The sequence below is a fragment of the Chionomys nivalis genome, chromosome 17 (assembly GCF_950005125.1).
Source record: "Chionomys nivalis chromosome 17, mChiNiv1.1, whole genome shotgun sequence".
NCBI lineage: Eukaryota > Metazoa > Chordata > Mammalia > Rodentia > Cricetidae > Chionomys > Chionomys nivalis.
In genome coordinates this window covers 46,121,212-46,137,934 of record NC_080102.1, presented here as the reverse complement: position 1 = coordinate 46,137,934, position 16,723 = coordinate 46,121,212, and the positions used below count along the sequence as shown (strand labels likewise).

Genomic DNA, 16,723 nt, shown 5'->3' with positions numbered 1-16,723 from the left:
TGGCAGAGAGCCACAGGGCCCATTGAAGACAGACGTGAAGGTGCTGCTGCGAGGAAGGAATGTGACCCTAGGGGCTGAGTCATTTCCAGGATGAGCCTGGGGTTGGGTTGGGGAAGCCTTGAGAAAATGGATGTCGTTACGTCTGACTGTTCAGGTAGAGCTTTTCATTTCTGTTTCAACATGAGACCTAACTACTGTGAATGAACTTGGGATAGCAAAGGTGTCCACAGAGACTGGGCTGAACATCTGCAGCTTAACAATACACAGTTTTTCAGTAAGAATGATACTTTTTATTGGGGGTTGATGCCCTGTCAGAAGGTCAGAACATTTAAAAAAAAAAAAGTCAACATAGACTTTGAGACTCTTCCTGGACAATCTGGGCCTACCCTGTCTCAGCCTCCCAGTGCCCTGTTGTGTCCACTCTTACATGGCTGATGTTGGCTACTACCAGGCACCTCTAACCACCCACTCCAGTGTGCCAGTCTGCCCTGCTGATCACAGAGACAACTCCATCTGGTCCAGAGGGTCTTTTGTTTTTAAGGCAGTCAAAATTTGCAGCCTGATTCAGTGCCAGCTCCCAGGAACCCTGGGCAGCTAGAACTGGGGTTTGACCTTAGGTGGTCAAACTAGTGCCAGACCCCCATGTATTTGTGGGGATCAGGTCTCTCCAACTCAGGCCTTTGCATCTGCCCTGAGCCAAGGGAGACCCTGTACTGTATAGCTGGGTACAAAGTGCAAAAAACGGCTTTTCCTCCATGCGTTCATTAAAAAATACAGGTGAAACCAGAGCCTGTAGATCCACACCCTTCCTGCCCATCTGATTGTGCTGGCACCTCAGGATCTTGTTCCCTTCCCAACTCCTGCAGGTGGAAGCTGCATGTCAGGGACTTCACTGCCGTACCAAGGGCTGGACCTGGGGGTGGCCAGGAGCACCCTGTCTTCCAGTGGGACCAAGGGCAGACAGGAGAGATGTGAGTTGGGTCATCCAACTGGTTCCAACTGCCAGCTTTACCAAATGCAGCATTTATTTTAAATTAAAAAAAATTGCATCACCAGGTAGTTTTCTTGATAAAGGAAGCAGCCTGACCAGGGCGGGCCATAGCTGGTGGCAGCAGTTACACAGGACCATTTAAGGCAGCTCCTTCTGGCAGGGCATCTGTCTTCCTGTATAAATGGGGAAGGGCAGAGTTGGAAGCATGTGGGCTCTTGGGGTTCATCCAATCCCACCCTACCCTCTTTGGCCAACCTACTCACCTGTCCTTTGTCATTGTCTCCAGGGTGGCAACTATGGCTGGGGCTGCCGTGGTTACCGCCATGACTGGCCCTGGGGGCACTGCAGTAGCCACTGAGGAAGAGACAACTACGGTGGCTGCGGAAGGACCTGCCTTGCTTGGTGCTGTGGTGGCCACAGCAGGACTGATGGTCACTTCTGGAGATGCAGGGCAGGCAGGGGCTAACACGGTGCTGTCCGTACACTCAGTCCTGTGTGGCAGATAGGCTTCAGTTATGGGTGCCCCAACTTCATTGCTGCCTATGTCATATACCCAATGACTGATAAAGTGGCTTGATCCAGCAAAGGGCATGGGAGCAGCACACACAGCTCCTTTCTGCCCCTTTCCTCTGGGGTGACTGAGGAGCTACAGCCAGGTGGCTCTGGGGCTCTGAGTCCCAAACAGTGGGACAAGGTACATGACTATGGTGACCTCAGCCCTCCCTACAAGCAGCACTCAAATCCTGACAGTTGTGGAGCTTTGTTTACTGAAGTTCCCAATGTTTCTGCTTACATTCAACTCCACCTTTACTCTATCGAAAGGGTCCCAGAGGGCTGGACATGGTGGTACATGACTTTAGCCCTGCACTTAGGAGGCACAGGCAAGCAGGTCACTGAGTTTGAGGCCAGCCAGAGCTATGAAGTAAGACTTCTTTAGAAAGTGGGGGTAGAGTTGGGGGAGGGACTTATAGGCACTAAGGGTCTTCATACCCAAGGCCAGGCTAGTCTAGCCACAAGTAGCAGATGGATCCACTGGCCTGCAGAGCAAAGATCTTTAGTTCTTTCCCAGGCAGGGGTGCTCAGATGAGATGCAGGGCAAGGGAAGGGGAGGGAGCTCTCGTAAAGGCTGAATAAAACCTGGCAGTGATGCAGTCATCTAACAAAAATGGCCTTGGAAAGGGTTTTCTTTGCAGAATAACTCTGTCTTTTTCAGCAGGCTTATTTATTATGTATACAATATTCTGTCTGTGTGCATGTCTGCAGGCCAGAAGAGGGCACCAGACCTCATTACAGATGGTTGTGAGCCACCATGTGGTTGCCAGGAATTGAACTCAGGACCTTTGGGAGAGCAGGCAATGCTCTTAACCGCTGAGCCATCTCTCCAGCCCGCTTTCAGCAGGTTTAAAGTAGTTCCCTAGGAAGAATTCAGGAAAAGAGGGCTATGGTTTTACAAATCTCAGTAATCCTAAACTTTTAAGTCAGGCTAATTAGTTAGGCATGGTGGTACCCTTCTGTAATCTGCACTACAGAGATGGAGACAGGAAGGTTGTGAATTGGTGAGGCCATTCTAGGCAACACAGCAAGGCTGTCACAAACAGGCTTGTGTGTACTCTCGACCCAAGGAGCTCTAGACTAGGTTGTCATTTTAGTTAATTTCATCACACTTGACCGTGTGAGCCCCTCTCCAAGTCTTGGCTCTACTTTTCTGTAAATCTTAGTATATAAATGTTGACATTAGGGTTATGTCTTGCCTGGGGTTTTTAGAATATTGGGTCAGGGGCACAATGAGCTTTGGACATACACAGCCAAGGGGCTGTGGGCACAGAATATATGACTATGAACCCAACCCGGACACAGTGGTTCTCAACCTGTGGGCTGTGACCCCTTTAGAATTATACTTTATAACAACAGCAAAATTATAGTTATGAAAACATTTTGTGGTGGTTGGGGTCACCACAACATGAGAAACTATACTGCAGGGTCACAGCAGTGGGAAGGTTGAGAACCACTGTGTTATACCAACCGCTTGATTCCAGCTGGTTGAGCTCCCAGCTTTCCTGAGGGAAACATTTAAGCCCCCAAATCACAGAGGGCCCTCCAGAACCACACAGGGTGGTGAGCAGGGCCCTCTGTGCTTGTAGAGGAGGAGTAGGCAGGGCTGCTAAGATCTACAGCTTGAATGCATCATAGTGGACTTGTGCTAGGTAGCAGTCTGGCTGGTGCCCAAGAGCAGATACAAAATCCTTCCACATATGGGGCTAAAGTCAAGAGTCTTGTGAGATGAGTAACTTGTCTCCCGGTAGGGTTCAAAACGGGGACTTCCTCCACTGCACCCTGAACTTAGGGTGGAGGTCCTGCCTCAGGGCCTTTGTACAGCTGCAAGCCATTTCCAGTATCCTGGTCAATAGGCAGCTCCTATGCTCCTGTTCCTCAAGGCTCACACTAGCCCCTGAATGCCAGGAGGCACATCAGTTCATTGGTGGACTCCAGTGACTCAAGGGGCATTCCCTGGAGCCAACTCCTGGGACACCTTGGTCCTATCTTCTCATCTTAACCACTCGGAACGGGAAAAAGGGGTGGTGGTGGTCAGATTAAGAGCACTGGCGGGTCTTCCAGAGGACCTGAGTTTAGTTCCCAACAACCACATGGTAGCTCATAGCCATCTGTAATGAGATCTGGTGCCCTCTTCTGGCCTACAGGCATACATGCAGGCAGAATACTGTATACATAATAAATAAATCTTTAAAAAACAAAAACCCCTAGACTGGGTTTGCTGGAGGGGTTGGCCTCTTTGTAAGGAGGCTATGACAGTCTTTTCTTCAGACACTTCAAGGAAACTTTGGCTTGACACCTGCTTCTACCTCCCAGCCAGGGCTCAGACTACAACCCTAAGAAATGCTTTATCCTACTGTGTGAGTGTACAGGGCACCTGACTGGAGTCCACATATGCCCTGCCACAAAGGAGCAGCAGAGGAGGGCTGGCCGGCTCCAGAGTCATGAGCTTGCCATGTAGAAGGTTAGGGCTGCGGGCCTTTCCTCCACTGTCTGGAACAACCCAGAGCCTGAGAACCAGCTTTTTTCTAGCTGGCCTCTGTAGTGGAGGCTGTCCTTTCAAGTTTTTGGCAAGCTCTTGGGACATCCAGGTTCTGTCTTCTATTATGAATCACTTAAAACAGAAAGCATGCACTATGTCCAGCCTTCCCCATAGTAAAGAGGCATTGTCTTTTCTAGAGATGGCTTCACAGGATCATTAGCCACTGGGGCAGCAGCAAGGGACTCCAGCTTGGCCGCCACTTGTTTTCAGAGACCTGAGATCTGGCAACTGAGCCCGGCTCTTAGTAGTTATAGGAACAGAGTATAAGCCACACAGTATTCACTGGGCCTCCAGGCTAACTTGCCATTCCCTTCACACCTGCTGGCAGCAACTTCCTCTGTCCTGGGCAGTGGGGGGGCTTTCCCACCATGACCTGTGCACACGGCTTCCACGGCACCAGCTGCCTTCTCATCGTCTTCACTGTCAGATCCCCCAGAGGAGCTGCTGTCAGAGGCTACCAGTGGGGCCTTCCGAGTGACACACACATTCCAGGTACAAGGCGAGGTAGGACCAACTGCAAAAGAAGGAACCCTGCGATATTTGTGAGGGCAGAGGGGACAGAGTGCACAGCTACTATGGCTTGAGGGATCCCAAATTTGCATGTACCAGGTGAAATATGAGAGGCAGAAACGAGTGTTACACATGTGCATCTGCATGTTCACAGGAACCACACAAATTGCTGTGTACCCTCCATGTGCACCCCCTCTACAAGATAGGGTATATGCGTGCTGTTCTCAAGAGGTGGAAGGCACTTCAGGAGCCTGCCATCACTCTCCCTCTCTAACCTGGTCTAGTTGCCTAGGAAGAAGGGGATGGAGGCCAAGGACTTTTTTTTTGGGGGGGGGGGTTTCGAGACAGGGTTTCTCTGTGGTTTTGGAGCTTGTCCTGGAACTAGCTCTTGTAGACCAGGCTGGTCTCGAACTCACAGAGATCCGCCTACCTCTGCCTCTCAAGTGCTGGGATTAAAGGCGTGCGCCACCACAGCCTGGCGCCAAGGACTTTTTGATCAGGTTCCAAATTGGCTTTCCAACAATGACTCATCTACATACTTGACAATATGCCTCAAGGATGCAGATGGGTTTAGACTGGGGTGGTGCAGCCTGATCAGACCAGGCTCTGAGGGCAGTCTAATGGCCATGTTGCCCTGTCCTGTACCCCTAAATCTAGAAGACCTCCATTTAGACATGACAATTCAAATCCCGCAAGTATATACGGACCCCAATACCACAAAGGCATGGTCACACCTGGGACCTTGACCACTTCCCACTTTCCTAAGGTGATCTGGCCTTGCATTGGGCCCCAGAACTAAACAAGGCAAGTGTCTGAGCTGCTGCTACTCACAGGCTTTCTCTGGGCTTGGACTCTGGCCACCCTCGGCATGGCTGTGGTCCATATCCACAGGAGAGCTGCACCGGGGCCCTGACTCAGAGCTACAAAAGAAGATAGGGACAAACTGAACCCATGGGGCAACATCGGTCCTGACACCCAACAGGCATAGCTCTATATGCTGATGTGTTTGTTACCAGCAGAAAGGCTGGAAGTCGGTGAATTTGGCCCAGCCTTTCTCCTCTGGAGGTGAGGGACCAGCTGCCCATATACTAGAACCCACATCCCTCGCAGCTCCTGGGGCTGCAGACATCGGGTTCACTGGCTCATCAAAAACTGCTGTCCATGTAGTACCTGCCAGGGGGAGAGACAACAGTCAAGAACAGGCAGGGCCAGTATATGGTAGAAAGAGAGAAGCAGCATCATGGAGATGGGTAGAGGGATCACAGAGCTCAGCAGGAAGACAAGATGCTCCCAGTTAAGAAACTCCAGAGGAGCCCTTTCTGAAGTATCAGAGATGACAGGATTCCCTAGCTGGTGCCTACTGGCCCTTTGCAGAGGGTAGTATGGCCTCAGACTCTGGGACACTTGGGTGTGAGGGCCTCTGGGGTCCTGATACATTATCCACTGCAACAGAGCACATGTATAGGCATCAGTGCTTGCTGATGCCGTGCTTCACAGGTACCTGTGAGGTCCCTCCCATCTGGCCTCCAGGAAAGCTGATGGCACAAAGAAGGTACTGTCCCACCTGTCCCAACCAAGGTCACATGCACTCTGCTCTCTCTTTAACCTTGGATTGGGTGAGGTGTTCTTGCCCTTGGCCTTGCAGCTTCTTGTCAGCCCCAGCTAAATTGCTGGAAATTCCAGTTGGCTTCAGAAAGCTGGTTCTTGCCCATGTCCTGAGTATCATAGCACCCCAAAGCAGAAGCAATAAAAAGGATCTCTCTCTCTCTCTCTTTCTCTCTCTCTCTCTCTCTCTCTCTCTCGTTAGTTTTTCAAGATAGGGTTTCTCTGTATAATCATGGCTGTCCTAGAATTCACTCTGTAGACCAGGCTGGCCTCAAACTCACAAAGTTTTGCCTCTGCCTCTGCCTCCTGAGTGCTGGAATTAAAGGCACACACCATCATCACTCAGCAAGGGGTCTCTTAAGAGGTAGTACATGGGATAGGTTATGCTACTGAATACATCCAAGGGGTGGCAAGCAATAGCATACAGATTACATAGGGGTATGCCTTCCCTAAAATGACAATAGATACCAGCTCTGCAAATGCAGATGCAGGTACCACAACAGAAGAGAGAAGAGAGTAAGAACACTTTGCTCTTGATTCATTGTAGAGCAGAACCCCACACATGATGATCAGACCTCCCAGAACATTTAATGAAACCATGTGTAAATGGGGAAGTAGGTCACTGACAGCTAGACACACAATGGTTCCAAAGGGAGATCATAAGATATACAAGTCAAATCATGTCCCCAATACCCATGTCCCTTGCTGGATACTACCTTCTGAATCACTCTCTGAGCGAGGACCTTCTTTCTGTGTAGGAGATGAAGGAGTGGCCAATCCAGGAACATTCCTAGCTGCTGCTAAGCCAGCCTTCCTGTCCTGGCCTCCATGTTCCAGGGCATTCTTTGAGTAATTTTCTAAGACATGAGGGGCTCCAAACCTGGGCAGACACAAAGGTAGTAGATGCCTGGTGAGCCTTGGTTAGACACTGGAGAGCCCATGATAGCTCAGGAATTGGGGCCAGGGAAGGTTGGGCACAAGGTATACAGATAAGCACTGTTTGGCTCCCACCAACTTCTGGTCTCTGCAAGAAGGGTCCCTGTCTCTCTGGGTGTCCAAGAACTTTAATAGAAGCTGGATGTCCATTGCTTAATCTTGTGCTTGCTCCCCACTGGTGGAGACTTTGGGAGAATGGGTGAACCCCACACCTGGCTCTGGCCATCACCCGGGCAGTGCATCGAGTCTCCTCATCCTCCCAGATGTCTTCTTCCTCCTCATCATCGAAGGGCTGGATTCGATCACTGCAGCAGGCTTCAAACAGAGCCGCACTAGGCTGTAAGATGGAATAAAGAGCTGGTTTCTAGAGAACCTGGGAAAGCCTGGGTTCCAAATAACTCCCAGAGGGACTTAGCTCACAGAACAAGGCTGACAGACAGTATGGGAGGAGGAAAGGAGGAAGCTCTGCTCTCAGCTCCCATGGAGGGATGCCTCCCAGTCCTGACACACAGATAGACTGGCCAGGGCGCCCATGGTCCCATCCATCTGTGACAAGGTCCAAATTGTGGGCATAGCCTGAGCTATCTGAGCAAGGGGAATAAAATGACGCTACGCCCTGTAACCCTGCAGGAGCCCATCACTTACACTGTCCTCATCGGCTTCAACGTTGAAGTTGATCTCTGCAATCCGGTCAAATGGGGCACTGCAAGAACAAGGTCCCTCAGTACCTCCTCTGGTCCAGTAGGCCTGGTTGCCCTCAGACAGTAGGTGGGACATTCACTATCTCCTCAGGGACAGTAGACCCCATTGCTGGCAAGATCACTGGGAACTTAGGGAAGAGAAATCACTAGCCTAGAGCCTAGCCTTCATGATGTCTGCACTCACTTGATGTTGTCATCCTGGTCTGCAAATTCCTCATCATTGAAGCCAAACTGATCCACAAAGTTGGCTGTCATCTGCTGGATCTGGTACTCAGAGAAGGCCTGGGAGGAGAGGATGCTGTTACAGAGCAAGCTGAGCCCTGGAGGCTGCTCCTTGGAACCCAGAGCTCTAGTGCTTAGGAGCTCTGGCAAAGTAGGCAGTGAATTTTCCCATAGGCTGAACATTCAGAGTGGTTGAGCAGTTGTGTACAGAAGAACACCCCCTTACTCAACTCTCAAGCTCAGTGTCCCCAGGAGTCTCACCAAAGTGATGTGACTTTGGGGGTGTCCTCCCAGGCCTCCCTCTCCCCCATATATGCTTGGGGATGAGTTACTTTTCTCTTTTTGCTATACAATGTCATGGAAACTAAGCACTACCAAGGACACAGGCTCCAGAAGGGCCTGGCAGGGTGCAGAGTGCCGGCCATGCCCTCACCTGCTGAAGGGACAGCTCGTTAGGGAAAGTACCCTCAATGTCCTCGTCCTCACTTGAGGAGTGAAGGTGGTGAGTGCTCACCTAAAACACAGGCCAGATGGGGTGGGCACGTGAGCTAGCCAGACCCCACCCTGTCCAGTCCAGTCAGAGCCCCAGGCCCCACCCCCAGCACCCTCCCACACCACCAGCCCCCTGGTACTTGTGGGCCTGTGCAGCTTACTGCAGAGATGCCAAGTGAGGTCAAAGCCCCATGAAAGAAAGCCCAGTCTCCCTGACCCAGGTAATATCCTGGGTCCCAAGCATAAAGAGTCCTTCACAAATAAGCTCTAGCTGTGGGAGGGAGCAGATGAAAAGATCCTCAGGGAGCCAGATCTGGTGTGACCCTGCAGGCAAAAGGCTGAGCTGCATGCCCAGTTCAGTGCTGCCCTTGTGCTTTCCTCCCCACCTGTGCTGCTGTGGGGCACATGGGACTGTCAGTGGTCTTAGCTGCAGCTGTGCCGTGGAAGTAGCCCCAGCTTCCTCACCAGGTCCACAGTGTTCCTGCGGTTGGTCTCCATCAGTGTCTCTTCCACAAAGCTCTCCCAGCGCCCACGGCAATCTGCAGGGAGCCCTGCAAGGTAAGTGCTACCTCCTAAGTCTCTGGGATCTGTAGACAGGGGAGGGCACGCAGGAGCCCTATCAGGCAAACAGTGGCTGCAGATGGGAAGTAAACCTAATACAGCGAAGGAGAAGGCAGATGTCCTGCAGGGCCTGAGACTATAGCAACCCTGAGAAGGGCAATGTTTTACAGAGGTTTCAGTGGCAGGAGATTTCTGTTGCTTGTTTGCTTTCTTTCTTTCCCTTTCTTTCTTTCTTTCTTTCTTTCTTTCTTTCTTTCTTTCTTTCTTTCTTTCCTTTCTCTTTCTTTCCCCGAGATTCATAAAAATAAATTTAGTATATCGACAATATATTGTTTGTTTGTCTGGTTAGTTGGTTGCTTGCTTATTTTTTCAAGACAGGGTTTTTTCTCTGTGTAGTCCTGGCTATCTTGGAACTCAATCTGTAGACCAGGCTGGCCTTGAACTCAGATATCTACCTGCCTTTACCTCCTTAGTGATGAGATTAAAGGTGTGAGTCACCACTGCCCAGTTTATTTTGTTTTTTTGAGACAGGGTTTCATCATATAATTCTGGCTGCCCTAGAGATCTACCTGTCTCTGCCACCCAAGTACTGGAATTAAAAGCATATGCCATCACACCTGGTGGCATGAAAGTTTCGAGTTTGCCTGCTGGTGTATGTTTACCTAAAGATCTAAGGAAGTAGCCTTCCTAGTAGCCCTGAATCAGTCACAGGTCTACAGCCTGTGCCTGATCTGGAAACAAGAACTTTCTGCTCACTCCTCACCTCCCTAAACTGTTCTGTCCTGGGCTCCAAGCCCCTTTGTTTTTCCCTTCTACTTACAAGGGAGCCACTCCTGGCTTGCTCACTCTTCTGCTGCTTCTCATCACGTGTGATGATGGACCAGCAAATTCAACTTCACCAGGGACTACTGAAGTATAACTAGGAAGAAGGTGGACAGGCAGGTGGTCTGAAATACCATAGAGAAAGAAATTCCTCTGGTCCTGGGTCATGGGGAGGACCACCTGGAGCTTTCTCACCCCATACTTGGTGGGGAGATACAGCACAAAGGAACCATGAGGCTGAACAAGGAGCTTGTCCCTCCTCAGCCACAATGTGCACAGGACCCATAGTTATCGCTAGTACAGTAATAATATCTTTTCACCTTCCTAAGACTAAGACAGCTCCCCACCAGCCAGCTCAGGGCCCTGATCAAGAATTAACTCAAGCCGGGCGGTGGTGGTGCAGCACTCAGGAGACAGAGACAGGCGGATCTTTGTGAGTTAGAGGCCAGTCTGATCTATAAGAGCTGGTTCCAGGACAGGCTCCAAAGCCACAGAGAAACCCTGTCTCAATCCCCCCATCCCCTCAAGTCCGTGCACAAACTAGTTCCTAGACATCTCCGAGGCTCCCTGCCTGTCAGTTCTGGCCAGGCTGCAGAGGATCTGGTATACCCTACTCAGGAGGCTTGCCCGCAATCTCTCCTTCCCTCACCCAGTTCTCCCTCACTCGTGCACTTATGTCAAATAACAGAGCATATGGCATAAGGGTGAGAGTGTGGTCACAGAGCCAAACTGTGCTCAGGACATGAAAGGGTTGGGAAGAAGCGCCCTGTTTGAGAGTTATGCATGAGGGGGCACAGAGCAGTGACACCATGGCAGAGGGCAGGGGCTCTGTTGTTCTGATTGGGCCAAGAATGGTACTGCCCATCCTGTAGGGCTCAGGGTTCCAGTCTTGGTGCCCACAACCTGCTTCTAGGGGCAGGATATCACCTACACTGATGGCCTCCAGACATGCATACTAGGAAGGTCCTCCAAATTGCCTAAGTTAAAAACAAACGCAGGAAGGTGGGCCAGGATCTCTAATGAAGGTACAACTCTGAGCCGCTCATGAGCAAAAGAGAGCCTGGTGATTGGTTCTTGGCTTCTAAGTTCAGCACTGGAGCGATGAACTGTCCGTGACAGGCTGAATCCCTGTACTCTACAATGCCTGCTCCATGAAGAGAACACTCAGCTTACACTGAGAAGATGACAAAGAAGGCTGCATGGTTTGTTCCATATCAGTGTAGTTATCACTGCTAGGGACAGAGGGCAGAAGGACAGGAAAGTAGTGGGCTCACCTCGGATGACTTCACTGATATGGGTCTGCACTGGGCCCTGCTCCAGGTTCTGTACAACTGCATTGGCGATCCTTGTGAGGTGACCCATATTCCCGCGTCTCATGCCACCTGCTGCCCTGAAAGTGAAATGAACTATCAAGGTGGTCACTCAGTCCAGCTCTGCCCAACTTCTTTCTGGGAGGGTCAAGTAATAGGATTTCTGAAGCTCACTTCCACTGTCACCTGTAGCCTAAGCATTTGGCTTCTTTGTGGCTGTCACTCCAGGTTAACTTCAGGGGTATCTGACCAGTCAGTGCCTGAGCGACAGCCCTGCCTCAAGAATACTGCTGATTACTGAGTATCTGGTATGCATTAAGTTCAGCCCCACCTCCCCCATCAGACCAAGAAACAGTAACAAGATTGCTTACTTCATGGCCCATTTATGGACATCAAGATGGAGGCACAAAGATCACAGTGTTGGCCCACGTTCCAGCAGTGGTAGTGGAAGAGGAACTGAGTCAGAACTGAAGGCAGTATAGCACTGCACACATGGTTTCTAGGAGCTGGGATGGAGTAGGCCTCCACACCAAGTGAGCTGCTCTGACCTCTACTTGTGCGCCACACAGATCCTGGGTGACAGTTCCACAGCTGTTCTCAGAGCCCTCTGGGCTTCCATGAGCTCTACCCAACACTGCCTAGAGCCCAACTGTCCTCAGCAAGACAATAAACGAATGAGGGTGGCCACTGACTCTGAAAACCATTGTTTCTGAGTAGAGGGAAGGCTCAGACAGGAGCTGCAGAAAAGCTAAAGTGCATCACTGTGCATGATTCTGACAAAGTATGATCTGAGTTTAGTAAGATCCAGAGTGGTTACAGAGATGGCTCAGCAGTTAAAGAGTACTGGCTGCTCTTCCAGAGGACCTGGTTTGATTCCCACCACAAGGCAGCTCATAATCACCATCATTCTGGTTCTAGGGGATCCAATGCCATCATCTAGCCTCTGAGGGTACCAAGCGTTCGCCCATAGTGCACAAACAGGAGGCAAAACCCTCACACATAAAATAATAATTTTAAAATAAAAAAGATAAAAATGGCTGCAGCCAGCACATGGGAAGCTGAGGTAGCAGTACTATAAGTTCCACACAACCTGGGCTATAGCAAGACCCTGTTTCAAAAAAACAAAACAGTGACTAGTTGTGGTGGTACATGCCTTTAATCCCAGCCCTTGGGAGGCAATTAGCAGGTGGATCTCTGAGTTGTAGGTTAGTTTGGTTATGTGGTGAATTCCAGGATAGCCAGAGCTATATAATGAGACCCAGGCACTGGAAAAAAAATTAGAGAAAAAAAAAATCTTTTTTAAAAAATGAGATAATAAGTGCATAAAGTCCAAGCAAGCCTAGGTAGTGGTGGCACACACCTTTAATTCCAGCACTCAGTGGCAGAAGCAGGCAGATCTCTGTGAGTTCAAGGTCAGCCTGGTCTACATAGACAGTTCCAGGACAGACAGGTACACAAGAGAAACCTGTCTCAAAAAAAACTATACCAAAATAAAACAGAGTCCAAGCAAGATAGGTTGGGAAGGGTTACCTACCTATAGTGTGTGGCCCAGCCATCCATCACTCAACATGCAACTCTCCATGCCTCCCTGCATCCTCCTTCCTGAGCAGCCCTTATTGCTGTTTACCCAGGGGCAGGATCCCTTCCAGAACAGTCCCAGGCACATATCTAGGTTACACGCTGCTGATGCCTGACACGGAACCTGGAGTCTTGCAGTGTCCAACATCCCGGTGAGATGCATGTCTACATCCCTAACTGACCAAGGGGGTTCCTCAGGGTCCTTACTGTGTGTGGTCGTTGGCTTCCCAGGCTTCCAGGATCCTTTGTACCAGGCAGCACTTCTGGAACAGCTGTGAGAGCAGAGCGGCAAGCAGTGTGAGTGGGAGCCCAAGGTTCACACTGCCTCCTAGGTGCTGTAGGTAGTGAGCAGGCAAATCAGCACTGAAGACCCTGTGGCCATGACATCACTGATGCTCAAGGGCTCCAAGTCTCATGCTATTGAATGCCCTGAGAATGAAGACCAGTAAATACAGTAAAGGACAGTCTATGCTCCTCCATCACGCTAGAATGTCTTCTGCCTCCCCTCCTGTGGGCCTCCGTCTACACCTCTGGCCACTCTCCCATCAGCTCTCTGGGGCCCTTAGCATTTTCTTTTCCCATACACAGGCAGTTTTCTTGTATATGTGATGTGTTATAGATCCCAACTCACACCTTCTCTGTCATCATCTGGGGGTCCCTGTTGGTCTATAAGCCCCCCGATGAATAGTACTCTCGGTTCCCCAGAAGCTCTTGCCGTTGCAGGCACCGGTCTCATGGCTGTTTATTTACTGGGCCATAAACTGTGGACCACACTGAATACATCTTACTCAGTATTAGCTCCTGCTAGGTTTGTTTGCACACGGGTTGCCAGGATACCTCCCCAAGCAAGTAGCACTGAGACCTTCTAAACCCAATCAAACACTGTTGTCTATGAGGCCTCTGAACAGAGACCCAGGAACCCTGTCCCAAACTTCTACCCTCCTGTCAGCCCTGTAGCGTGTTCCAGAATGTCCTGTACCACTGTAAAAGTGGGTAGCAGTCACGGTGGGTCTCAGCTCAGGTACAGCTTATGATCCCAAACTATTTTCTCCCTTTCTTCCCTGGCAAACATCCATTAGGGCTGCTCTCTACCAGGGACGATATTAAGTGCTGATATCAAAAACAGGTTGAGCTGCAGACTCTTAACCCTAGGGTGACCAACCCAGATGAAGGGTTAGGGTGACCACTGTATGGTTATCCTATGGAGAATAAGGGAAGTCACAGAGAAAGCTGGTGCACCTGGCTCTAGAAGGTTCAAAATTCCAGAAAGCTCTCTCCTGAGAATTCAACACTTGTGTTTAGTTATAAAGGTGGACTGAACAGAGCAGCAGGCTGCTTGTGAGCACAGTAGGGAGAGCATGTCCAGATAGCTGCCTTCCTAGAGCCAATACCCACAACCAACAAGATCATCTTTGCAAATGCTGGCTGGCCTTCTATGTCACCAACTAAGATCCTGTCAAACCTGAATGTTTCTTCACAATGTTGTGTTCCTGTGAGTAGCCCCTCTGACCCATGAGGGTTAGGAGGTAACACACCAGAGCCTGGGAAGTGCTGGCCTGGGTCTGCTTCAGCTGGCAGTGATGAACAAGGGCACTGGACTTACATGGGTCACCATCGTGTTCTCAGGAAGGCTGGTGATGGATTGGGGGGTCTCTGGCTTCCCAGTTCCATCTCCACTCCCCTGAAGAGGCTCCACCTTGCCATCCGATCCACTAGCTTCTGCCTGCTCCTCCCGGGCAGCATGGGAAAGAATAGCGGCTATGCACAGTTCCACTTGGAAGTGTAAAAAGTTATTCCAGGTGTACTTAAAAAACAAGTCCTGAATAAACAGAGGACAGAAAAAGATCTTTAGATGGGTCTTCTCCAACAGCTGAACTACAGGGTGAAGGGGAATCAGTCTCAAAACTTCATCTACTGATCTCACAAGTATGCAGCTGTTGGTGTGCTTGGGCGCCTCCCTGAAGCCCACTTCTCACTAAAGAAGTTCTGTGAGGATCTGCCCTGCCCACGGCCCTCTTGCTTGTTACTTTGTGTACATCTCATTGACCTCAGACCTTACCCAAATAACTGTCTTCTTCTTTCTGTTTCTTTGTTCCTTATATTAGAAACTTAAGTAATTTGGAGTATTTTTTCTTTTATGGTGTCTTTAAAGGGCTATGTATTTTCCTATAAAGTCTACTTTATATATTTTATTACACACTATTTTTGAATTATTATTTAACTCCAAGAATTTAAAATTTCCCTTCACTATTTTGTCTCTCACCAGTGTGTAACCAGAGACTCCACCAGGATGGGTGACATACATCTTCCTCACGAACATGAGACTGAAGCGTGCCAGGCATCCTGGAAAGAGTTGGCGCTGAGGCAAAGCCTAGACAAGGAGACCCAGACATCCCATCTCCAAAGAGCCTTCTCCAGCTCCAGACCTTCTCCACTACTGCCATCTCACACGGGCCAGGGTCACAGCAGCCCACGGCCCCAGACCCAGCTGAACAAACAGATGTGTGCTAGGTAGAGGGATGGGATATAATTTTGGATACCTCCTTTATAAAAAAGATTACATCAAGCAGAGAAGTCATATGTCTGATATACTTCTTCAAAAGATACACATTCCCTTTTTTGCTTGTGTGACATACACCTTTAATCCTAGTACTTGGGAGGCAGAGTCAGGCAGATCTGCATGTGTTCGAGGGCAGCCTAGTCTACATAGCAAGTTCCAACATCTAAGGCTACATAGTGAGATCCCATCTCAAAGATAAAAAAAACAAATAAACAATTCCAAACATTAGCTTTATATTTTTTTAGCTATGTGACCTTAAGCTATGCAGCAGACTATGCTACCTACATCACCTTTCAACAACGAAAAGTGGGGACACATGACCTAAATGGTGAATGCTACCAAACATTTAATTAAAATTTTCTATTTTTATTTCACATGCACTTGTGTTTTGCCTGTGTGTATGTCTGTGTGAAAGTGTCAGATTCCCTGAACCAGGAGCTACAGGCAATTATGAGCTGCCATGTGGGTGCTGGGAATTGAATCTGGGTCTTTTGGAAGAACAGCCATTTCTCCAGACCCTTAAAAATTTTTTTATGTACATAGATATTTTGTCTGCATGCTGTCTATGTACCATGTGTTCCTGATGCTTGTGAAGGCCAGATGGTGGTGTCAGATCTCCTAGAACTGGAGTTATAGATGGTTGTTAGCTACTGTGTGGGTGCTAGAAACCAAACCTGTGTCCCCTGCAAAAGTAGCAAGTGTTCTTAACTGCTGAGCTATCTCTCAGTCCCTCTACCAAACACTTAAAGAAGAACTAACACATATTCTTCTAAAACTCCTCCAAAGTGGAAGAGGAAGGAGTATTGTGTGACTTGTCCCATGAGGCCAGCATCGATCTGACACTAAAACAACACAAGGATATAATATGTATATGCCTTATATATATCGATACAAAATACTAACAAAATGAATCCAGCAGTGGTGGATTATTAAAATAATCATTCATGCCAGGCAGTGGTGGCACACGCCTTTAATCCCAGCACTCGGGAGGCAGAGGCAGATCTTTGTGAGTTCGAGGCCAGCCTGGTCTACAGAGCAAGTTCCAGGACAGGCTCCAAAGCTACAGAGAAACCCCATCTCACAAAACCAACCAGCCAAACAAACAAAAGAAGAATAAAACCCTTGAGAATAAACTAAAACTAAAGAGTCAAAAAACAGTGAAGCCAAAACTACAAAACAGGCTAGGCAGTGGTGGTGCACGTCTTTAGTTCAGCACTCCAGAGGCAGAGGCAGGCGGAGCTCTTGTGAGTTTGAGGCCAGTCTGATCTACAGAGTGAATTCCAGGGTTACACAGTGAAACCCTGCCTTGAAAAACCAAATAAGAAAAAAGAAGAGAAGAGA

General features: G+C 49.3%; 1 protein-coding gene across 10 annotated transcripts in view; it reads right to left on the bottom strand.

Annotated features, from left to right (window-relative positions):
• Positions 1-288: 288 nt before the first annotated feature.
• The window catches only part of Ppp6r2 (protein phosphatase 6 regulatory subunit 2), a 95,707-nt gene continuing 79,272 nt past the window's right edge, over positions 289-16,723 (bottom strand). For 7 of the 10 annotated variants that reach the window (XM_057792789.1, XM_057792794.1, XM_057792790.1 and 4 more), the window contains 14 exons: positions 14,426-14,641; positions 13,030-13,094; positions 11,209-11,324; positions 9,017-9,102; positions 8,493-8,573; positions 8,022-8,119; positions 7,782-7,839; positions 7,349-7,473; positions 6,917-7,080; positions 5,609-5,765; positions 5,427-5,515; positions 4,404-4,599; positions 1,255-1,482; positions 289-1,164 (listed from right to left, as the gene is read on the bottom strand). In XM_057792789.1, coding sequence (XP_057648772.1) covers positions 1,116-1,164; positions 1,255-1,482; positions 4,404-4,599; positions 5,427-5,515; positions 5,609-5,765; positions 6,917-7,080; positions 7,349-7,473; positions 7,782-7,839; positions 8,022-8,119; positions 8,493-8,573; positions 9,017-9,102; positions 11,209-11,324; positions 13,030-13,094; positions 14,426-14,641 — 1,728 coding nt within the window. In that variant the 3' untranslated portion in view covers positions 289-1,115. The remainder of the gene's footprint in view (positions 1,165-1,254; positions 1,483-4,403; positions 4,600-5,426; positions 5,516-5,608; positions 5,766-6,916; positions 7,081-7,348; positions 7,474-7,781; positions 7,840-8,021; positions 8,120-8,492; positions 8,574-9,016; positions 9,103-11,208; positions 11,325-13,029; positions 13,095-14,425; positions 14,642-16,723) is intronic. The other 3 variants (XM_057792793.1, XM_057792795.1, XM_057792796.1) reach the window with 3 other exon arrangements.